The sequence below is a fragment of the Cydia fagiglandana genome, chromosome 10, assembly GCF_963556715.1.
Source record: "Cydia fagiglandana chromosome 10, ilCydFagi1.1, whole genome shotgun sequence".
In the NCBI taxonomy this organism is placed as follows: domain Eukaryota; kingdom Metazoa; phylum Arthropoda; class Insecta; order Lepidoptera; family Tortricidae; genus Cydia; species Cydia fagiglandana.
The window spans coordinates 1895818-1921660 of NC_085941.1; the positions used below are offsets into that span (position 1 = coordinate 1895818).

Sequence of the window (25843 nt, forward strand, 5' to 3'; positions counted from 1 at the left end):
CTACACGCGACCCGGGCATTCAATATTGTGCCGATTAATCGGTACCGTAACAGATAACGCTCCGTCACAGTTAATAATCGAGCCGTTACCGGCCGGATGTACGATTATAAATAGGTCGCGATTAATCGTGGCGTCTAGAGATGCAACGGATAGTTGTTTGGCCGGATACCGGATACCGGATTTTCGGCCTGTCTATCGGCCGAATATACGGTATCCGGCCGCCGAATATTCGGCCAGCGGAACTATACCTACATTTCGGTTTTTCAGGTGCGTATTCTGCAGGTTTGATCTGTTTCCTAGTAAACGTTCGCGCGGACTCATTTCTAGGTTCGAAATGAGTGCGCGTGCAAGTCAGTAGAATAATTAAATTGTTTTTCCTACTCGTCGACTATAATTCTTGAATTAAGATTTCTTATACCAAACTTCAATTGGGTATTTTTAATGTATGGGCTCCCAACTCAACTATAATATTCATTACGATACAGTTTAGTCAACTATAATGAAATTGACCAATCACAGCTCTCCGCGATCAACAGGACGAAACAAAACCAAAGCTCAAATTAATTATTTATTTTAGGTTGTATAGTAGAAACAATTGGTTCATAAGTCAGAAACGCGCATGTGACACCCTTAAAATAGCAACATCCATAGACTACGAAAACCACTTAGTGTTGCTTGTTAGTCTCCATAGGCTACGGTGGCCAAAATCAAGAAAACAACTGTCTAAAAATTTAACTTAGCGCGGAGCAAGTACCAGGGCCTCATGAGTTACGAGAAGGTGTCGTTGACCAACGCGCCGGGTGCGGCGGCGGCCAGTATGAAGGTATCGCGGCTGCTTGCGTATCTTAGCTGTATACTTTTGGTTTGGTTTGTTTGTATGATTGTACTAGTTTAAAGTATTATTTATGTTGGCTCGTAGAAAAAGCATTGTATACAATAGTGATATAATCAAGCTTTTCAATCTCGTACCTGACTTAGGCAACTCAGCAAGCTTCGTTGCCTAAACACGGTACTCGACTGAAAAGCTCTCTATTATATCACGATTGTATAAAATACTATTAAAATAATAAACAAGTACGATTATGACCGTGTCTGTTTCTTAAATCCAATTTGTTTATTCCGAAATCAAGCAATGTTACTATCCGGTATCCGGCCGGATAGTAGGTTACTATCCGGTATCCGGCCGGATTGTAAAATAATGGCCGGATAGGCCGGATACCGGATAGTAACCGGATATCCGGTTCACCTCTAGTGGCGTCTGGTAGTACGATATATCGTCGACTTACTTGAGATTGAGAGATGGATCGAGGACGTATGTCAGTTCTATTTATTGATAAGAGATTAATTACCTCAATGTGCTTTAATAGATAATCCACCGCTTTTTAGGGTTCCGTACCTCAAAAGGAAAAAACGGAACCCTTATAGGATAGGACTCGTGCGTCTGTCTGTCTATCCGTCTGTGACAGCCTATTTTCTCGAAAACTACTGGACCAATTAAGTTGAAATTTGGTACACATATGTAAATTAGTACCCAAAGATGCACATGTTTTTTTTATAATTTTAAAATACATCGAAATTATTTAAGAAAATAGCCAAAAAAATTACCATCCCCCCCCCTTCCTTTATCTCCGAAACTAATGGTGGGTCTAAAATTTGGAAAAAATACACAAAATAGTTCTTTACCTATAGATGACAGGAAAACCTGTTAGAAATCTGCAGTCAAGCGTTTTTCCATTTTAGTTGATTTTCCAACGTTATTTTACTTATTTTACATGCCAAAATGTTACGCATGTATAATGTATTCAAATGAGGTAATTTGATTTATGCATGAATGTATTGGCAATTCACCGACCCATGTTCTTGTAATTAATACATTAAGTATATGCAACTACATACATACAATGTCCGGTAATCCGGCCAATCAGCGTGCCGCTAATCGTGTTAATCATGACAATTGGCCATTGATTCGCTTGATTTGTGGACTGTTAGGACTGATGCGTGATCTGAGATAAGTACGAGTAATAAGATAGGTACTGTTGTTGGTACCTATAGGTGTAAATTTTGAAATGAAATGAAATTATTTGACACAACAATCTTCAGATTAACAATTTTTGCTCTGTTTCTTGATGACTATAATTTTCCAGTGAATTGTGAAATCCTAATAATTATCCTTTTTAAGTAATAATTTTCAGTAATTACGTATTATTTTAAAAGCCGAGTTAGTAGTCAATATTTTGGAAAATTTACATACCTCCATAGTCAAAACATTCTTAAAATTGACTTAAGTTAGCTTTCATAAAATGACTAGCAACTGACCCACCCCTCGGTTTCTTGTCAGGCTCACTTTATTGGCGGCCCGATTCTAACTTTAAGATACGTCAAATATTACGATTAGATACGATATGGATTAAATATGTCAGTGTCAAAACTGACGTTTTATTTTGAAGAAATGTGACCATTTTATTCGCCTGGCAAGACATATTATAGCCTTATCACAGCACTAAAGCACAATTTCTCTGCATATTCGAAAATTAATCCGATACAATCTCCTTAAACGCGTTGTTCAATATTCTATTCCTTTTTTGGGCCAATTTTCCGCCGAATTGCTTAATTTCCTTTCGCATATGACACTCATAAGGAGATTAGGAGACCTTGGCATTGGAATTGTGTTTCGAGCTCTGAATTTCTATGAATAATTCAGGTCACTGTAATCGAGGCGTCTGAGCGTTACCGTGCTATTGAATGAACTCTAATTTCCGAAATTGCGAACGAAATACGATGTTATGTCCGTTTGTTTGGAGTTCAAAATGTAATGACAAAAGATTATCTCCTATCACAATCATCAAGAGCACAAACCTAAAAGAATTTGGGGTCAATAAAGAGTCGAGAAGAGTCAAGAAAGTAGAATAAATAATAGTACTAGGTACAGACGACTCACTCTCTAACAAAACGCGTCCGTTACGATCAGCACAGATATGGCCGCTAAGGTGGCGACAGCGCCACGAGCGGCATATGGCTTTCCCCAAAATTGGGGTGGAACGGATGTACTTTTATTAGCTACCTGTAGCAAAGCGACGAAATCGTGGAGTGAGCCTCGCCTGCCTCCGTTTCAAAGGACTTTGTTAGCCAAGAACATTGTCGATTTGATCAGACTGTGTTGCCGGACAAACGCCGGCCCGAGCCGAAGCGGACTGCATCCGGCGTCCGGTAAACAGTCTTTGTGCACAACAGTATTCAACGCGGTTTGATGGCGGTTCATGATATTGCCGTTTGTGGCATGGAACTGGAAAGGTATCTCAATGTTGCCAAGAGGTATAATGCTCGTAGGATCAATTAGCGCTGGACAAAATTATAAAATCAATAAATATAAAATAAATGTTTGGGGACAATCTTACACATATCGATCTAGCCCGCAACTAAGAAAGATTGTAAGTACTTAAATAGATCTAAGCTAATGGAATGTTAATTCTTTTTAAAATAAACAGTTTAATTTTTTTTTTTTTTTAGATAAATACATATTTACACAGATGTATACTTGTCGTTTCTCTCTTTATTGGGGCATAAAATGACAATGCTATGATGATATGATATGATACTGACGTTTTTATTAATTGACGTATCTTAAAGTTCGAATTTTGCAGTTTGTCAATTCTGTTAATCTATCTAATATCATAATTGATATTTTTTTTTTATAATATAAGTATGTAAAATAGAATCCTAAAATATTACGTCTTTAGTATATAATTTTCTTGTGCAATTTTCTGGAAAAATTACGAGTACGACTTTGTTGAATATCCCTAAGATCATGGTCACATAAAATTACCTAAATATATATAAATAAATAAATAAATAAATAAATATTCTAGGACATTCTTATACAGATTGACTAAGTCCTACAGTAAGCTCAAGAAGGCTTGTGTTGTGGGTACTCAGACAACGACATATATAATATACAAATACTTAAATACATAGAAAACACCCATGACTCAGGAACAAATATCTGTATCATCATACAAATAAATGGGATACTTACTGGGATTCGAACCCAGGACCATCGGCTTCGCAGGCAGGGTCACTAAAAAATAAATAAATATATAACACTTTAAACTCTCGCCTTTTGTACACATATTCAATTACACAAACGGGTCTACCGCGATATAATTTCATTATTTTTACCTTTAATTCCGACGTTTCAGCTGAGTTGCACCAGCAAAAAAAAAAAGTTGTTGTTAAAGGTAAAAACAATGAAATTATATCGCGGTAGACCCGTTTGTGTAATTGATTACCTAAATATAATACAGCAACCAGCAGCCCGCGGGCCGCATGCGGCCCGCGAACCTCTCACTTGCGGCCCGCGAGCCTACCTGGCTATTTTGTATGTAATATTGACAAATGACAATGTCTGATAAAGTCATAAATATTAACAAAGTGCGGCCTGCGTCCACTTCGTTAACTGATATGTGGCCCTTGGTTGTTACAAGGTTGCCGACCGCTGATCTACTGCACCATCTCGTGAAAGAAAATCTTACGAAACCAAAATATCGTGGAAGAATAAAAGGCATAGTTATTTATGAGGTATTCTATCAACCTTTATTCATGGACATCTTTATTTACGGAACATTTCTGCTCTGTTACTTACAGAGCTGAAATCTTATGTCTATGAATTGGATATTCTTATGTTACCTACATGTTTTCAATGAATATACCTATACACCAGTGGTCGGCAACCCGCGGCCCGCGAGCCTCCCTGGCTACTTTGTATGTAATATTGACAAATGACAATGTCTGATAAAGTCATAAATATTAACAAAGTGCGGCCCGCGTCCACTTCGTTAACTGCTATGTGGCCCTTGGCTGCTAAAAGGTTGCCGACCGCTGCTATACACTATACAGGGTGGCTTAAAATAATCACACTCCCTTTGCCAGGGAGGTTTTGGGATTATACTGAGCAACTTTTCTATGGAAGGGTAAATTTCTTTTTCGCGATTTCGGGGTTGGTCCCATAAAGCGCTACTGTCACATACGGCTCGATTCCGAAAATGAATTAGATCTCTACTAGACCTCAACCAGTTACGATATGGATAATTTAAAGATATTTGTAAGATAAATATGTCAAATTTGACGTTTTCGCGATTCTGGAGGTCCTCTTGAACGATTTCGACAAGTTATGACTTAGATATCCAAGTCACATCTAGTCGATATCTAATGTAAATCTAGTTGATCTCTATATCGTTTCTAGATCTTGTGATTATCTCGTTTCCCGAATACGCGTGATACTCGTTTGCCTCAATTGTGTTCATCGTAGCACCCGCTACGAACGCTCCTGTCGTAGCCGCGTAGCCACATAGCGTGCTACGCTATGTTTTTATTCCTGTCACTTGCAGCGACAATAGAACTTTCAACAGTTTGAACTGCTTTTTTTCCAACATATATAGTTAAATGTATAATAGAAAATAGCAGTTGGCTTACTACTGGTAAATAATGTAAAAGTATGTCATATACATATGATATAAGTAAGTAGGTAGGTGTAACATAAGTTGGAAACATGCTTACTTACAACAGCAAAAAAGCCCCAAACCGCTCTATGCCAGTTCGGTGGCTAAAAACTATAGCTCGATTTCCTTGTACATAAAGAAGAGGCCTAGACCAACAAATAGGCCTAAATCATGCCTATATTTATTTAAACTTTTTTGCACAAAACACAAAAAATATGTACCTACAAATCGCGGACATAATGCCTAAATGCATTTGTCTACACAGTCAACCATAGGACTAAACAGAGATGTAAAAATTATATGTATACCTACATATAGGCACATGATGAGCTTATACATATTATACATAAGTTTACATATGCAAAATCTTTAGTTAAATTACTGAAAGAACTTACACAAATCAAAACTCAATATTCCTTTAAAGTCAAGTAATACCGCGGTATAATGAACAATGATATTGTAAAAGCCTCCGCCGGGCATCAAAGCCGTGTCGGCTTTTGTTTCTCTAAGCCCATTGTATGCCACACAAACTCCATACTTTGACAATATTACCACAAAACACGCCATAACAAACCCTAAGTCCGATCAAAAGAGCTCATATTTAAATGCAGCTGAATATCCTATTTTTTCAAATCGGACTAGACTTTGGATAGACGCAATACGGTTGCGTGTCAAACGTATGCAAAGAGAGAGATCTCTGATAAAGTTTGTTTCAATATGGACTTTAAAGTTGAAACAATAAGGTTTAGATTGCAATGCATAGCGACGAAGGTGATAACGTGAAACGTGCTCTCTGCCGAGCGTTTGAAAATAAACTTTCTGTGTACCGCTACAAGGTTTACATTTGACTGTCTCTACAGATGAAAGCAATAAGGTTGATAGTTTGAAACAGGTTTTCTGCCGCTCGCGCGAATGAAAATAGACCTAAAAGTCTCATCGACAAGGTTTAGATTCGTTTGTGCATGAAGGGACAATGCGTTGGTTAGCGACGGCGGGAAATGGTAGACCGGACGGATGGTAATGTCAATCATCCTATGGGCTATTCAGAAAGCTTTCCGACCACCTGCTAGTAGCGGACCAGCCGGCCTAGACAAGGTTACAATCGCTATCGCTTCGACAACGAAAAGCTTTGTCTCTCTATCACTCTTCCATATTAGTGCGACGGTGACAGTTGCGTTTCGATCGCTACGGAGCGTAAGCGTAAGCGATTGGCTACGCGGCCAGGCCCCTTACCGTAGACCAGCGGTCGGCAACCTTTTAGCAGCCAAGGGCCACATAGCAGTTAACCGAAGTGGTCGCGGGCCGCACTTTGTTAATATTTATGACTTTATCAGACATTGTCACTTGTCAATATTACATTCAAAACAGCCAGGGAGGCTCGCGGGCCGCAAGTGAGAAGCCGCTGGTTGCCGACCGCTGCCGTAGACAATGCCAATCGCTAACGCTCCGTAGCAAACGAAACGCAACTGTCACTAATATGGAAGAGTGATAGAGAGACACAAAGCGATTCGATGGCGAAGCGCCTGGGGGCCTAGACAAGATGACAACCGTTGATAGAAAACGCCAATTGGAACTAAAATAGAGTCCGTCTAAGCTAACTTTGCATTGACGTGAGCAAAACAAAGTGAGGGAGCGACTGTGTCAACGTCACATATACTCGTATGTTCATAGAAATTTGTTATTAATGATGACATTGTCACACTTTGTCATTGCAAATTCCATGCAGCGTTAGCTTGGTCTGACTCTAATGTTTAGAAAGAGTCACGTGACTTTTCGTAGCATCTGGTCATCCCCACACATTTTTTTCTTGTCAACTTGGTTAAGCCTCGATGTTTTATTAAGGGGCCGCCGGACGGTATCGGCCTGTCAGTTGTTCGGAACTGTCAAATTTTTTTTCTAACTGACAGGCCGATCCGGCGGACTGTTAATCAGTGGGCCCCTTTAGCCCTAGTGATTTTAGGCTACGTTTTATAACTTCCTAAGTCCTTCCTTTTGAGAAAGTCCTTAAACAGAAAAAAAACGTACTCAAACGTACGTTAACTTTGAAACTCTTTATTCGTTGAAATCTGAAAATGTTTTATGAATAATGAACAAGTGTGAATATCCCTATATCCCCTGGAATATTGGATGGTCTCGGATTAATATTGGTGTATTTCGACGTACGTACGAGTACAGAGCCGTAATCCCCTCTGGGTTACGTTTCCATGATTTCTGTAAACTGTACGCACGTACACTGTACGTTTTAAACACTGTACGTTTTTGTAAACTGTACATTTTAAATTACTAGTATGCATGAGGATAATATATTTTCAACAGTGTTTTTCAATATATGTGTCGTTTAAACGGTTGGGATAGCTTACTTATATAAAGCCGACCACTGACTAACAGGCCGCCGGACGATATCGGCCGGTCAGTTGTTCGGAGCTGTCAAATTTTTGTTCTAACTGACAGGCCGATACCGTCCGGCGGACTGTTAATCAGTGGGCCCCTTAAGATTTAAAAAGTTAGCTACTGCTGAAGACAGATTGGGACTTCCGAAATAATTCCCATAACTAGGGACCAACACCTCTCTTTCTAATTTCTAATAATTAATAATTTAATAATAATTAATAATTATTTAATAATTTCTTTGTAATTTTACATGTATGTAAGATGTATGATTATTGGTGCAATAAAGAATATTTACTTACTTACTTACTTACCTCTCATGTACACCCGTCTAGGTTTAGCTGTAGGTAATTCCCTCTGTAGCCCAATTTTCGACAGTAAAGAATAAAATATAAAAATAATTTAGCACTGAATTATAAAAAGCAGTAGAAAAGAAATGCGCTGAAAATGCACAGCGAATGGTTCCAAAATGTGATCAATTCAAGTAGGTCTCTATGTTAAATAATATTTTCTTGGTATAAAATGTTAGCAAGCGTTATAAAATGCTAGCTGGGGCTCAATATTCAAATTCCGATATTTTGTATGCACCCGGGTGTTATTTCTGCCGTGCATTTTGAATACTAAACTGTATGTACTGAATCTTAACCAGGTTTCATGGGAAACTGTATTGAACTGGCTGGCTAAGTATGTTATTATTTCCTGTATTCCTGAAAATTTTCTGCTTCCTGCTTGTATAATAAATAATGATGTTTAGTTTAGAGCCCGTCTACGCTAAGACAGGTGTCGTATGAAAACAATTGAAAACTTTAAGCGTTCTATAGTAAAATTTCATGTTTTTATAAACTAATCTAATCAAACTATACATTTGTTGCAGAATCACCTGTCTGCACTTACCGCTGCAGTCAAAATGGGTGCACGTGGGCACGGAGCGCGGCAACGTGCACGTGGTCAACATAGAGACGTTCGCGCTGAGCGGCTACGTCATCAACTGGAACAAGGCCATCGAGGTGTGAGTACCCTAGCATATTACAACTACAACTAGCTGCACGTGCACGTGGGCACGGAGCGCGGCAACGTGCACGTGGTCAACATAGAGACGTTCGCGCTGAGCGGCTACGTCATCAACTGGAACAAGGCCATCGAGGTGTGAGTACCCTAGCATATTACAACTACAACTAGCTGCACGTGCACTCGGGCACGGAGCGGCAACGTGCACGTGGTCAACATAGAGACGTTCGCGCTGAGCGGCTACGTCATCAACTGGAACAAGGCCATCGAGGTGTGAGTACCCTAGCATATTACAACTACAACTAGCTGCACGTGCACTCGGGCACGGAGCGGCAACGTGCACGTGGTCAACATAGAGACGTTCGCGCTGAGCGGCTACGTCATCAACTGGAACAAGGCCATCGAGGTGTGAGTACCCTAGCATATTACAACTACAACTAGCTGCACGTGCACTCGGGCACGGAGCGGCAACGTGCACGTGGTCAACATAGAGACGTTCGCGCTGAGCGGCTACGTCATCAACTGGAACAAGGCCATCGAGGTGTGAGTACCCTAGCATATTACAACTACTACTAGCTGCACGTGCACTCGGGCACGGAGCGGCAACGTGCACGTGGTCGACATAGAGACGTTCGCGCTGAGCGGCTACGTCATCAACTGCAACAAGGCCATCGAGGTGTGAGTACCCTAGCATATTACAACTTACAACTACTATCAGGCGAAAAACCATGCGTTCGTACACAGATGCTTGGAATACTCCTAGGACGTCTCTCTCGCACTGTTGTTGACGCACAAATCGAATTAAAATTGAAGACTTTTGCATCTGCCGCGATGAGCGTAATTCTGTCAGATCATTTGCTAATAGATATCTTTGATCCAATTGAAACTGGTCACTCACATATTTTTAGTCGAAGTTTCTTGACATGTTTCGTTCTATAACGAGAAGTTTCAACGACTCACACTCCCACAACAGACTGCCTCGGTTCGTCAACGCGCGCTCCCGTTGAAGCTACTCGTTATGACGCAAAATATAACAAGATTGACAAGGCATTTTGGACTTAAAATATGTTAGTGACCCGTATAATAAAATTCAATATGTCGCCATCATACTTTACTATAAACTTTACTGACTCGTCGAGTCATTAAGACAAGACAGTTATTACATCAAGAAATAGCGGAACTAATTTTCTAAAAACTCTCTTTTAAAATAGCTTTTCACTCCAGTTGTAAACAGTACTAATGTCTAAAAAATAATCGTGGTTTAAATTAAAAACTCCAATTAACTCTGGGGCCTATTCTATGACCGTTCGTAACTCGACGACATTCGTAAATGAGCGACAATTATCGCCAGCTCTTATCGCGCGACTAATGAGCCGGCCACTGAATGGAATTGAACGAAATGATCCTTTCATTCACTAAAAGCATTCCGAATGAATGATATTAATATTGTGACCGTTATCGCTGACACGACATTTGGGGTGAAAGTGTTTTATTTTCCTATTAAATGATATAAAAGCGTGCGCGATGTATTTAGTTGGTCACTACATTTCTTGGTGTAAGGGTAATATTGGGCAATTCGTCAGTATATTGACGCGTTTGAATATATAAATGCTTGTTTTAAACACGCTTTGTCTTCTTAACCCTTATCTTGGCATCGTAACACCCGTGATACATGGAACTTAAAAAAATCTAGCAGGTTCACTTTATTACCTAACACAATAATTCTGCCATCAATATGTCGAGCTACCCTCCTTACCAGTGGCGTGCACTTCATAAAGGCAAAAAGGCACTGCCTGCCCTACTATAATTCCGATGTCTATCCTCTTAAACTACTTAATTTAATTTATACTTGATCGTACTACCAGTAATCGATAATATCGATATAACTTAAAACATTCTAAAATTAATAAGCGCTCCATCTACCGGTTAAGCATCAAGTCATCATCTATAATTCTAGGCGACGAAGTTTACACCACGCGGCACTAGCGCCGCTACGTGCCTTGCACGGCAAAGACAGAAAACATTTCCGTCTAAATCTTCCTATGTGTGCCTCTCCGTGAGTCGTCGTTACGCGGTTACAGTGTAATGGGCCTTCCTATAAGTACGAGCACACACTTATACAAGTAACGCACACATTTAAACGCAATAGGCAGTGCCTTTCGTACCAAACCTAAACGATGACGGTGACGCCCGAAAGTTTCCGAATAGTTCCGATGTTTACGTGACTATTTTAAAAAGTAGCATTGGCTATGGTAATTTAGTGCAAATACGAGACTTTTTTTTATTCGTTTACTGTATTTGCGTAAGTTTATTTACATTTTTATTCGGTCACCATTGTTTGTTTGTTTTGGTGAGTTTATGAGATAACAGTTGCCGGAAATTATAAAGTGCGATTAGTGAAAAAATGGATAATTTTAACTGTGAAAGTTGTACGGTGGGTGTGTGTGCAAAGTATTAAAAATGATGCGTTTTCAAAGCTTTGGTTTAGCAAAAAAAAAAAGAAGTAATTGAAAAGGGCCGGTGTACCATAAAATCAATCAGTCTTCGGATATTTGACGTGGTTAATTAGTTACGTCATTATTAACCGACTTGACAACAAAATGATATTTTTTTGGTAAGTTAGTAGCTCTCATTTTTAGGGTTCCGTACCCAAAGGGTAAAACGGGACCCTATTACTAAGACTTCGCTGTCCGTCCGTCCGTCCGTCCATCCGTCCGTCCGTCCGTCCGTCTGTCTGTCACCAGGCTGTATCTCACGAACCGTGATAGCTAGACAGTTGAAATTTTCACAGATGATGTATTTCTGTTGCCGCTATAACAACAAATACTAAAAACAGAATAAAATAAAGATTTAAGTGGGGCTCCCATACAACAAACGTGATTTTTGACCGAAGTTAAGCAACGTCGGGCGGGGCAGTACCTGGATGGGTGACCGTTTTTTTTTGCCTTTTTTTGCATTATGGTACGGAACCCTTCGTGCGCGAGTCCGACTCGCACTTGCCCGGTTTGTTTTGCCTACCCAGTCTCAAATCTCTGTGCACGCGACTGCTCCTTACTTATAGAAAAAAATAATTGACACGAGTGTCATTGTAAATTAATTAGTAATAATCAATATGGCGCCGCGGAAACAATAGATTTCGGTTCGTACTGGAAGTTTTGCATTTATTTCTTATGTTAGTGTATATTTTTTCATAATCTACATTTTGATATCTTTACTGTCTCTTAGTGCATACATATTTACAATGCCTTCGAATTTAAAAACATTTAATACACAGAACCTTACATGAAACTGTTATGTATTATATTTGATACACTGCCAAGAACTCAGAAATGTACATATCGAAAGGATTGTATTACATTTAATACATTGCCAAGTTATCGTCAAAATATTTTTAAAAGATTTTTTAATTTTTTAATTTTTGTGGGGTTACAAAACATGCTTCAATTATTTAATATTAGTTTTCGTATTATTTAGTTATTAAACTTTGATTTTTTTAAGTACTAGATGTTATTTAACTATAGTCTAAGTACGCTGTAGCATTATTGCTACGCCGTAGCCCGTAGCACGGAAAAATATGTGTATGGCAAAAAATGGCCCCAAAGTAAAAAAAATATTTTTTTTAAACTTTTAATTATTTGTCTACTTTTCATATTTTACTCAACTTTTTGCTGACGACTTTTTTGAAACTTTACGGGATCTAATTTTCCGTCCATGTGATCAGGTATTCGTAGATACAATTTATTTTTACAGGTTTAATAGTCATCTGATGCTTTAGATTGCGTTTAATTAGCAGTAAATGCTTATTTCTGTTGCATTACATGTTTTATTTTTTATTAAAATCTTCATTTTTCTTCTAAAAAGTAGGTAACTATTTTGTCGAGTTATTGGCATTGTATCAAATATAATGATGGTTTCATCATATTTCTTATTGATGTGACAGGCCAGTGATGTGTGTGTGTGTGTGATCAAATATGATACATATGATTTTCCGAAACTGGAAAATCCTGGATTTTTTTTCTTATTTTTTAATAGTCTAGTATGCTCAATAGGTGACAAAAAACTAAAAAAAAATTTATATTTAAGATATTTTGAGCCTTGCCAAGATAAGGGTTAAACTTATGAAATAAACTTAGCATTTTAAATTGCAACAAAATTGAGCAGACAATTTCACGAGATGCATAATCAAGTTCTCTCGCTACTACTTTAATTTGTAATTCAAAAGGCAGTACCCTGAAATTGTTGGCATTTCATCAAAGAATTTGCATTAGGTGTTCATTTATGCATGCTTTTCATTTTTGTAGCGAAAACGCTTTGATAAAAGGGCAGTGCAGGTGCAAGGTTCATCTCGGGAGAGTTCACAGCCCGCAACATTCCGACGGAACATAGTGGAAGAAGCATAGTAGCGACTCTTTAACAAAACATGGCAGTTTTACAGTTTGTCAAGTTTAAAAAAGTAATATGTATAAATATACAGGACCTTATCGCCATGATTTAAAGGTATTTTTAGTAAATTGATCGTATTGTGGCAAGACACCAAAGTATATATAGGGCACGCTAACTGAGTATACTGTTTTATTTTTACTATGCCCCATCTTTCGACTCGACTCAAGTGACTTTCAGCGAAAACTCTTTAAAAATTAAATTAAATTAAATTAAATTTATTTAAGACCAACAAAGGATCAAGGATCAAGGATCTTTAGTTTGAGAATAGCCCCTTTGTGGTAACGGGTGCGGTTTTAAATAATACCTCTTGCAGAATATTTACATTTGGTTGACGTTGAAATATGGCGTTTGTCTGTTGCAAGTTTTGAATAGGAAGGGGTTATTTACTGCGGTTAATTAATTTAGTACCGTTTTAAAGCAAATGTGGGTTTTCAATAAGGCGGTATAGTAACCAGTAACGGTATTCAGATTGAAAGAAGTGAAAGATGCATAAGACGCGAGTTGTCACAGTGGATGGTAACAGCCACTGGGTAGAAAGCGGCGCACACCTCTCGACACCCCTGAGCCGCTCACACCGGTGTTGCCCCTGGTCGTCTTCGCGACGGCAGTTTCAGGGGCCCATCTAGTCAGTGGCAAGTCACCACCTGCCTCGATAACATGTAAAACATTGTTATGGCAGGTGTCCGACCTCTCTACAATAGCACAGTCTCATTGTCCACCCAAACTTCAATCTATAGACCGGTATACTGTTCACTTTTTCTACAATAGTCCCAATGCCTGCTGAGACCGGTTCGTGGGTGTCTATTGTTGCGCCTATGAACGGGTTCCAGCAGGCGTTCTACATGATATTAATGCTTCTCTACGTGCTGGATCTACATCCCCACGCAAGCCTATCAAAAGACCGGGATTTATGGGCCCGTGAAATACAAAATGGAGTTACAAATAATAATAGTAATAATCATTTTAAAGTGAATTGCGTATCATTGATATTTAAAGACCGTATAAAAACATCGTCTTTTAGTTAGTCGACCCTACATTAACAACATAATAGCCACCATTACACACGAACTCAGAAATAAAACGTCAAAATAGACCTCTAACGAGCTAACTTTGAGAATTCACCCCTGCGGACTAAATACACATATCCCTGGAACATAGATTACCTCTTACTAGACACCACCCCTAGTTTGGAAAAAAAACCTCTGTCATGATTAAGAACGGGTGTATTCTGTACCTAAATATAGGTATTATAATTTTAGCTGCATGCTCAAAAATGGTCAACAAATAACTCGATAGGAGGACGACATCTGTGCGACATCCAGACAACGGGACCTCACTGGACCAGAAAGAATTGCCTTGCATTTGCACAAGCCTCATTTGTTCCTGAGTTAAGAATGTTTTCTACGTAGTATGTATTCATTTATACCTATAACATAAACATAATTTATTCAATTTACTTTATTTATTTATTTTATTTTATTCATTTATTTTTATCTATCTTTTATATATATCGTAGTCTAGTACCTACAACACATGCTTACTGTGGGACTAGATGGATTTGTTTAACATTGTCCCATAATATTATCAAACTGCACTACGGGACTTAATCGCGTATTTAAGTTTTGAAATCGAATTTCGTTAGTGTTGTGTGTCGACAGAGTGACATCCCTAGTGCGCAAAACGTTCAAACTGATAAACAAGACCAAGTGCGGGTAGTTCGAAAAACTCGCACGGCTAGAAGATGTTGATGTCAACTTGAGCCAGTCTTCTCCGAGACCACGGGGACAACGCCGTCCTCGAAACGTCGGAGGTAAATCTTAAAACTTAAATACGCGATTAAGTCCCGTTGTGCAGTTTGATAATGTTTAATAATCGTGAAAGTTTAAATCAGTGTATTGTCCCATAATATTTATTTAATTTAAAGACTATTATATGTTAAGTAATTAGTAAGCATGGTGAATGCGTCATATGCTCCATCTAGCGTTAAGCACAGACCTGTACCGTGAACAAAACCACCAACGTTAAACGCCGCAAACCGCAGTACAATGGCTACACAACACACAAAGCAATTCAAACCTTATCAACACACTTTAAAGTCCCATTCTCCTTGCCTCATCTTTCAATTCTCGTCCAGTTGATTTTAGACTGTATTATCTGTGGGTTTCGGTTTAAAATGGCTCGGTTGTGTAAACTGGGTAATAAGGGCGGCTACACAATAGGGATGGCTCCGAAACGATCGCTGAAAAGGCTTCGATATCGCCATTTGAGTTGTTTGCTGTTTAAATATGTTTGGAAACTCGAGCGCAATTTCGTAGGTGCTAAAGTCGTAATTTATGTGGGATTGGTGAATCATTTTTTGCTTTCCCTCACTTCGTTGCAGTAAGTACCTATATCGTGAATGTATCCAAAAAATTTGTAATTTAAACCAGGACCCGTATTCTGTTTGTAATAGCAGGTAAATTTCAATTTCAGTGTCAAAAGTCTACTACCAAAACAAAAAAACGTCCCTTTAGACACTGCCAGATCCAATCCAAAAGGAATCCAGATGAAATAAATAACCTGTCATTTGTTCGATCAAAATATGTATACGCTCATTGTTTTGTTAAGCTACAAGCTTTTGATAAACAGGTCACTGATGTCACAATTTTGTATGTATGTATGTATTTACTTTATTGTACATAGAAATATAAACACGCGAAACACAGTTACAGAGTCAATTAAATACAACAAAGGCGAACTTATCCCTTAATGGGATCTTATTATGTATCTACAGGTGTAATGTCAATAAGCTGCCATTCTAAATACAGCCTCTTTTGTTTGTTTCTAAACATCTCATTGTAATATAAGATAAAAACAAAGCATCATTTCACGAGGCAAAGACACCGTCACCGGATCCTCAAAGATCCCCTAATTTCCTCATTCCTCATATCGAAAATAAATTACAATTTCACGTACACAATTTATTCGCCACCCTTCGAAATCTCGCCGTAATTGCTCGACGTAAAACGTGACGTAAAAGTGACGTTTACGTGACGGTTACGGGGAAATTGATATTTTTACAGCCGCCGCCAGCGATTCGTATTACGACTCGTAATATAACTTGTGGTGTGAGGCGTTGTTATATGACAGCCCTCGATTATACACTACACATACAGGGTGCCAAATAATACTTAAGTGCATTCCCGTTGCCAGGGAGTTTTCGCGATTTCGGGGTGGTCCCGCAGTAAAAGTAGCTCAGTATAATCCAAAACCTCCCTGGCAACGGGAATGCACTTATTTTTTGGCCACCCTGTATACTCTGGTTAACCCACTTTGTCAGTAGAAAAAGGCGCGTAATTCAAATTTTCAATGGGAGCACATACCCATCGCGACTCATTTTTTTATTTGCCTCCTTTTTCTACTGACGGAAATGGCTTGCCAAACTAAGTATTATAGATCTCGCGTTTTAAGAGTCACATAAACCCACCGCTAAGCCGCTCCCATACAATAGAAGTTACGCTCTCATTTTAAAACGAAATGCTTAAATTACATGAAACTTGGCATGCACAAGAATATTTACGTATTGTACGAGTATACAGTCCTTGTCTGGTACTAATTTTCGTTGCTAAAAATCACTACACCTTTAAAACAAAGTCCCCTGTCACATCTGTCTGTATGTTCGCGATAAACTCAAAAACTACTAAACGGTTTTTCATTGGGTTCTCACGCATGGTTGGTACCTAATGCAATAGTATTTCTACTGACAATTACACTCCGTGATTGTCTACATACATTTCACATTCTTCTCTTCTTCTTTGTCGTCACACTCTTGTCAGAGTGGTCGTGGTCGTCATGTCAGGGCCGGTGGCAAGCTTCACAATCCGTCGCCATTCCTCCCGTACTGTAGCCCTTCTTGTACATTCATGGAGTGGTTCATTGAATGCACTTTTGACTAGGTCTGACCAACGCATTGGTGACCTACCGCGCCTTGTGCCTTCGACTTTTCCCTGCACTACAAGTCGTTCCACAGATGTATCATCTCGACGCGTAATATGTATTTCACATTCACACGAGATCAATAGACAGGTAAAATCATACCGCCATTAGCATAATCCACTGTCCGACGGATAATTGATAGAGGCTGACCGACGCGATAAGACCGTGTGTGGGGCGCTTAACGGCGCCATTAGTACGTGGCCGTTAAATTTGACAACACGAGGAGACAATGGTTGCTGCGTGTGAAGGGTATAGATGGATCTTTTGTAAACGTTGTAGAAATTTTCATAGGGATCCATGATTGGTATTTTAAAGGGTTTATAGGCTGTGGCCTTAAAATAAGGTTGTAGAGGGCAATCGTTTGGAGGGCTGGGGTCTAGTATAGTAACGACACCAATCACGAAACATAATTTTTTATTATTTTTGATATTACACTGATACCTGTAAACGTTCTATTGTTTTGCGCGTTAAAAGGTGAATATCATATTCGTCTTTTAAATTTTCTACGCACCTACCTGTTAAATGAAAGATACTGTAATTGGTTTCAACATAATTAATTAAAATATAACAAGGTATATTTCTTTTTCTCCAATTATAGACAGTATAGCGCCGTTTCTGTGATACAACAAAATGAATCTTTTGAGCGTAAACTACATAAATTTAATTAACTCGGAATATTTCAGAATTAAAAACTTTTAAAGTGTCGTTGAACTCCAAAGCTGTGTATCACCCGCGGGCCCGGCCCTAAGCAGAAACAAGTTACAATCAAATTTATTTGTCATGTGGAACAGCGTTCGTGGCGCGCTGGCTCGCCCTTAAATCCCTTAATGTCCTAATTATTCTAACATTTTACATTAAACACATAATTTTACTTATGTCGGACAGTCGGGTATAAGGTCGTATTTTGTTGTGCTGTGTTTTTAATTTGGTATGAATGTCAAGTAGGCGACTCACTTCCCACTTTTCATTAAAGACCTGTTGTTAAAAAATGCTTTAAAATTTACTCATAACTTATATATGCTATTCCTTATGTTGGTGATACAGAGTCATCTGTATGGACGCGTTAAATGACTAACATTAAAGTTATGTTTGATTTTAAGAAAACCTTTTTGTTAAATTGCATTTTAATAAAGTATCGAAGCTAAAAATCTTACTAAAGCTCGAGTTCAAACCCACTAAAAAAGAATTGCAAGATTGTATCGCATAAGCAAGTCATTTGTTGCATAAAATTGAAATTCATATAGATTTCTTGTAAAAGTAGTATCTGTTTTCATTTAATTCAATAGACAATGCAAATTAAAGCAATATTCCAACTGGAATGAAAACTGGAAAAAAATAACTAAGAGAGGAAAGAATTTCCCTCACAAAGACACTGAAATTACCGCTACGCTCACCTTAATTGCAAAAACTGGCGTACTAGCTGGTTTGTTAGTGCACACCGTTGTATGGGGACCTTGCACTTTGAGTCTATGCGCTGAAACTTGGCACGGTTGATTGTTAGCTGGTCTCGAGCAGGTACAGACCGGGAGACGTCGAGAGCCACCTCTCATTTAGTGAAGGAGAGGGAGTTCGACGCTGTTCCTGTTCACTTGGAGCAACATTTCTCTAAAACTATACCTATTAGGGCATGTAATATATTATTTTCGGATAAATTGAGGATGAGGAATCTATTCTTCATCCTACACCCCACTAAATGAGACATGGCTCTCAACGGCTCCCGGTCTGTATCTGCTCAAGACCAGCTAACAATCAACTGTGCCAAGTTTCAGCGCATAGTCTCAAAGTGCAAGGTGTCGTGCACTAACAAACCAGCTATACGGAGTAGCAGTTTACAAAACGATACAATACTGCACTGTAGCTAGTAACTGACCAGTATAACTGTCTCGCAAATTGTGCATAATGTAGGTACAGTCACCATCAGATCTATTGGAGCCACCAAGTTGCTCAAAAATATCTGAACACGCTCTCTTTGCCGTAGCCGGGGCTAGAAGCCGTCTATTACCAACCTGTCAACCGGACATTTCACCCAGTTGGACGGTTAGTACTTTTCTTCCCAACCGGTTATCTGGTTTGCTGGTTAATAATAGGCAATCCTGACCTACACCCTGGCCGGGGTAAATTAAAAGGATCCCCTTTCAAATAGGTCGACTTTGCCCGCCCTGTATGACTATACAGCATTGACAGTTTTGAATGATTCACGGTTGGTTTTACTATTTATATCGACCGGGACATGAACCGTGATTAGGTACCTCCTACCTTGCCTTTACCTTTTGTATTGTATTTTGTATACAGCATTGTTTCCTCGATCCTCGTTAAATTCCCAATCCCGTTGCCATAGCAACGGGCCTCGTTTCCCGCTTCGTCAACCCTTACGCTTGTTAGCCACGTCTGTTGCTACGGTACTATCAGCTACACTCTTAAAGGGGTGCAAAGCTAAGAAATTAGAAGAAAACAAAAGATCGCGCCGCGCGAAACTTTGTTACGGCGGATAAGGTCGCGCGGGTTATTTTTTTTTTCAATTAGTCTGAAAATAGGTATACTTCTGTTTGAAATTTTGTACCTACGGCAGTTCCCCTCGTATATATCATTAGCTATTTTATGCTAATAGATAGATAGTTTTATTTATTGGTACTGATTATACACTGTCAACATGGGTTAATATTTACAATTTAGGTACAATTAAATTCAAGGGGATTACGATTAATGATTTCCTAGTAGGTATATAAAACTTCAATTAAATATCAATTCAGAAAATAATACAATAGCAAATTAAGTCCGTATAATAAAAATGTCAATAAATTAAAATTAAAACAATAATAATGAATTAAAAATACAGTATACTCCTATGTTATACAGGGTAACATATGCAACTGAAAATAAATGAAAATTTTACAAGTTTTGTTGACATTTTTTATCGAGCCTTTTAAGTTTTTGGTTAGAGGTTACCTTTTAAGTTTTTGGTTAGAGGTTACCTTTTAAGTTTTTGGTTAGAGGTTACCTTTTATGTTTTTGGTTAGAGGCCCTTGCCAACTTAGACTAGTTTTCTTGTGTTTTTTTCATGGTATTTGCCATTGATTCTCACATGTAAAATTTCAATATAAAACTACAATTTTGCGTTATCCGGCTCTTAACTGGCCATCGTTGGAACTTAAGGGGCCCACAGATTACCAATTCACCGGACGATATCAGTCTTTAAGTTAATCGCAAAAGGTGATAGCTCCGAACAACTGATAGACTGATATTCTGATAACTGGCGAACTGGTAATTTGTGGGCTATGTCTTTTTAACAAGGATCAAAAATTGTCAACAAACTAGACGATGTACTGTCACGCAACCATTTTTACTAGCTAACGTTTTAAAAATATGTGTATTTACACGCCTCTAAGACACTGACAATAAGGTCGTGTAAACATATTTTTGGAACGTTGGCTTGTAAAGATGTTTGTGAACTCGACCATACATTCACAATTGTTTGTGGAAGATAGTTAGTCCAAGTTTGAACACAAAGGTGATAACGAGAACGCCAAGTTGGAAAACTTGGTAACAACGTAAGTTAGAACGTTCTAGATTCGTACAGTCAAAACTGGCGTTGTCAAAGTGTTCTTGGAATGGTGTTGTGGAAACTAATGTTTGTTGGTTGCAGACTAGAACGGAACGGAACTGCTCACCGTTTTTATCTACTAAACTAGTAGCACTTTCTACCTTGTATACCTATATGCCTTGGTAAAAGTTACATAGACAGTTGCCATTTTCGAAATCATCCTGTTTTCGAAGTTACCCCAATTCGGCAAAACTGCGGCATTCGAACTTAACTCGTTTTTTTTCAACGTACCAACTCCTTTATTACAATTTTAATAATATATTTATAATAATATAATTTCATAATCAGAAAATAAACTAATTTCAAACAAACCTTGCTGGATCTCTTATTGACAATTTCCATTTATTAAATTCGAAACGGCCTCCGAGTCTTTTACTCCTACCAAATTATCGAAATGCCAAAATTTTTTACAGAAACTTCGACAGAAATACAACAAATTACCCGCAATTACAGAATCTGTATCTACATCTGATGTGGTGCATATTTGTTTTCCATCGTATTTTCTCGGAAACGTTCGTATTTCTCATGCTAGTACCGTACGTTTAGTACGCTAGTAGTTTTGTACTGGGACTGACAGAAATGGCATGACACGTTCGTAAGTTTCCGTGAAAATACGATGGAAAATGATTATGCACTGCATCTGTAGTGAATAACCACTATATTCGTTAATCAAACTAACTACGCTACCAACAATACCCAACCAATAACCAACAGTCCTGTTTTAAAAAACACAGGGCTAAATCACTGTTAATATTGTGTGCGTCGATCGGTTCGACACAAAGCCTGATTTAATTAAAAATTCGCTTTGACACATTATCATATTGGCGCTGCTCGTAGCTGGTTTTGAAATTTAATAACTATCTGTTACTCTACGGTAACGTGTTTAGAACTGTTTTATTTTGACTATTAGGTAACTTAATTCACAGTAATTAGTTATGTAAAAATCTTTACCAAAAAATTATCGACTTCACAAAACAGTCTACATGATAATTCTATGGTCTTCATCAGCAGTTCCCCTTCGCCGAATAAAATAATAATAAATAATTGCTTGGTCATAGCACTACAATTTCGTACACTTTTTCTTGTATCACCTAAAAATGGCACCCACTAAATGTTTCCATTGTATAGTGAGCACTAGTTTGAAAAATTCATTCGCGTAGCTTAAAATCAAATCGCAAACGCGCTCTAGTGCCTACAAACGCGTGAATATCATCGATCAGATAATGAAATCGTGTACATAGTTGACGACACACAACTATCGATATGTACGCAACATCCAATAATCGTTCAAACAAATTAATACGTACCTATCAACGCAAACAATAGGGCTTCGCGAACAATAATTACTATAGAAACACTTCTCACATAGCAATATAGACTTTACGGATATCGGTTAAGGTTGAAGTTGGAATGGAGCGATATATATTAATTGAAACGAGATGTTTCTACATAATATCAGTTTGGCAATGAGCTGAGATTGTTAATGTAATATAATAATAGTTAATTGTGTCAATTGCTCGTAATGAAAACGGTTAATGTTAATTTGTGAATGTTAAGTTGTGTAAATTCTGATATTAATTATTTTCTGTTAATATTTACATAAATACAATAGAGTAGTATATTAACAAGCCAAATCAATTACTCTTTATGATACAAGTAGGTATATGTTATTAAATCTATCTTAGTTTAAACCTTTATACTCTTTATAGTGATAGCCACTGTAAAGTGTCATTCAATGGAACTTACTAACTATGTAACCAAAAGTCACTAGTAAATTCATCATGATCGGCTGAGGTGGTTTCATTGTACGATTCTCAATACTTTACATGGCGCAGTCGGTAGGATACGAACCTGCGCTCCCAAAGGGAATCTGATGTCCAATCTGATTTCTGATTACAAAAAAAATCTAATATAAAAATTATTATTATAAATACCTATACACTGTGTTTTACAAAATACAAGATAAGTATAATTTGATAATCATGTCATATTTACAAAATTTATACTCAAGAAATGTCGTCGATTGAATACTAATTGACCTCAAAAAGCATTGTCTTTAATTTGTTATTAAATAATATATATGACTAATCCATAATTAATTTATACCCGACTTAAGCTGTAGGAAAATGGAGCCCTATATCAAATTCAAATTACTGATTAATTAATATTGGTAAATTATATCGAGCCACATGCGCTCTTTGATAGAGTTTCAGATAATTATACCCCGTAGTAACGACAAGCAATTATATGGTAAGGATATATGAGATACTAGTTAATAATGAAGACTTGCAATGTTTATACTAAGGCCCAGTTGCACTAACCACATTTAACAGACTGGTTAACGTCAAACAGCAGTGAAGTATTCAAATAAATAAATTCTCATACAAATAAATTTAGCGAACGCTTTAACGGTGACAGACGGTTTGTAACTTACACTAAGTCTTCGCTTTTTCGCATTACTTTAGATTGCGTCAGCTAGGGAAGTGTCAAACATATTTTTCTGCCCTCCGGCCGGAAAACTTCTACTTTCGGCCCGCTGCGCTAAACCGAAGTTACTGCTTCGGTTGCTTAAAAGTTGCCGTTGTTCAAAGCATAGTCTTAGGCCTATCCAACTTGATGGATGACATTTTCCCCCACGTATGTCGACGTGGAATCGACAAATCGTCGTCGGGCTCGGCTCGCATAGGCCGGCCGGCACCTGCCGACGCGTCGACGAGTTTTTCGCTCTTATTGCGAGGACATAAAGCTTTTTCCCATCGTCTTTTGCCGAATGCGCGTCGATATATCTGGGGAAACATAACGACCCTACGAACACCGATTGTATGGATATCAGTCTTAATATTTTATAGTCTGTGCTATTATACTAACAGCAAGTAATTATATTATGGTAAGGCTATGTCTACATATAATACAGACATGTTAGCCTAAAACCAAATTAATATGTACCAAAGTTTATTAGGTAGGATAATTTTGATAATAGGATCTAGTGTTATTTGCAAAATATGTAGTTACCTAATCCTATGAAAAATTTACTTAGGGATTTGTAAGTATATCTAGTAAATACATATTATAAAAGGGTATCTATAATAAATACGACTCACATTTGCAGACTAAGTTATTGAAGCAACTTAAATCTTAATAGATATGTAAACTGTGAAGTATTTTTGAGCGATGGTTAAATTTAATATGCTTTTAATTTAAAAAAAAACTAGTTGCACTTTAACTATGCAACTAAAAAAAATCTTAGCCAAAAACATTGGGCCGTCTATAAGAAAATATTACGTCATCTTCACATACCTACTCATATAAAATATCTATAAATTATTTTTCGATCCTTGGATATATATCCCACACAATCTTTCTTAAAGAAACACTATCTTCCCTCCAATATACGGAGCAGCCGTGCCACGCCACATCTCTATTACGAGATAATACGAAACACACGAGCTTTCGCGAGATAGCTTGAGATATCTGATATCTCGAGATCGGTGAGAGCTGATTTTAGTCACGTAATGGAACGTTTTAACTGTACGAGCTTTAGAAATCAAACGTTGTATGAACGAAGAAGTTGGGGTTAATATTTGATCCTTTTTGTGCTTACTGTGGAACTTAGTCAATCTGTGTAAGAATGTCCTATAATATTTATTTATTTTGTACAAGAAGGTAAAGGATACTACGTTTGAAATGTTACTCAACATAGGTAATGCATTTAATTGTATAATATATACGCACGTTTAGTTTTGACGATAATTTGTTAGTGATGATAGAGCTTTTTGCTTTAGGTATATGTTTATATAATGATGCATGTTTAAGAGGATTTATGGAGTATTTTGATAGTTTGATAGTATTTCGACTAATACCTGTAAAATTTATATGTTTTTACACGTTAAAAGTTGAATGTCCTATTTGTCTCTTATGTTTTTGACCCGATTTAATGAAATATACTACTGCAATTGGTTTCAACATAATTAATAAATTGAAACTATGATTTTTTTGGACAGTATGATGCCATTTCATTTAAAACAGACAAAAATTAATGAAATGGCAAACTTAAGCAGCCCTACGACTCGTTTGTGGTAAAATGTTGTCAACGTTTAATAACTGATATTAATTAGGTACTTATTTAACAGGATTTGTGGTTTACATCTCATTATTGGTACCACGTCCATTACATGGGATTTAACTATCATATAATGTAATTCACACCTCTCTAACCATTATAGCCACACACAGATAGTTTCAAGTTTGATGTCGCCGTAAATTTTACGCGTCCACAACGGCTGCTCTTATGACACTCCGTACGAACGACCGGGAATAACCGGGGGTATTTCATACCACAAAGTATACCACTTTATTGCGCGCCTTCAAAGAAAATACAAAGAAAGTATGACGCGACTGCACTCACATATATAGGAGTAAGCAACTGGCTATAATAAAGTTCGATAATTTCGATATACTAACAAAAGATACTGGCGTATTCGAACTTCAAGATATTCACAAGAGACGACACGTACTAGATCCATTCTACATACGTTATAGTTTAGATATCAACTAGTTCTCTTTTGCAGCGCAATTCGGGCAACCAATGTCACTTTTACGTTAGATAGAGTAAGATATCTATTAGATGTGAATTGGAGCTCTAAGTCATATCTTGTGGAAATCGTTCAAGAGTATCTCCAGAATCGCGCAAATGTTAAATTTGTCAGGTTAGATCTTAAGCCTCCTCCACACTCGTGCGCGAATCGCGGCTTCGCCCGCGATTCACGCGCATAGTCTGGAGGGGGCTTTAAACATATGGTTATCGTATCTTGTTGATGTCTAAAAGATATCTAATAGTAGTTATTTCAAAATCTGAATCGAGCCCATACTGCCGTATTCGAACTTCAAGATATTCACAAGAGACGACACGTTCTAGATCCATTCTAAATACGTT

At 37.8% G+C, this 25843-nt stretch overlaps 1 protein-coding gene across 5 annotated transcripts in view; it reads left to right on the forward strand.

Moving 5' to 3' along the window:
- Nucleotides 1–25843, forward strand: part of LOC134668063 (syntaxin-binding protein 5) — a 407283-nt gene that overhangs the window by 330526 nt on the left and 50914 nt on the right. For 2 of the 5 annotated variants that reach the window (XM_063525517.1, XM_063525518.1), the window contains exon 4: nucleotides 8758–8892. In XM_063525517.1, the coding sequence (XP_063381587.1) occupies nucleotides 8758–8892 (135 nt within the window). Of the gene's footprint in view, nucleotides 1–8757; nucleotides 8893–8935; nucleotides 9030–9352; nucleotides 9435–9496; nucleotides 9570–25843 lie in introns of those variants that run through there. The other 3 variants (XM_063525522.1, XM_063525520.1, XM_063525521.1) reach the window with 3 other exon arrangements.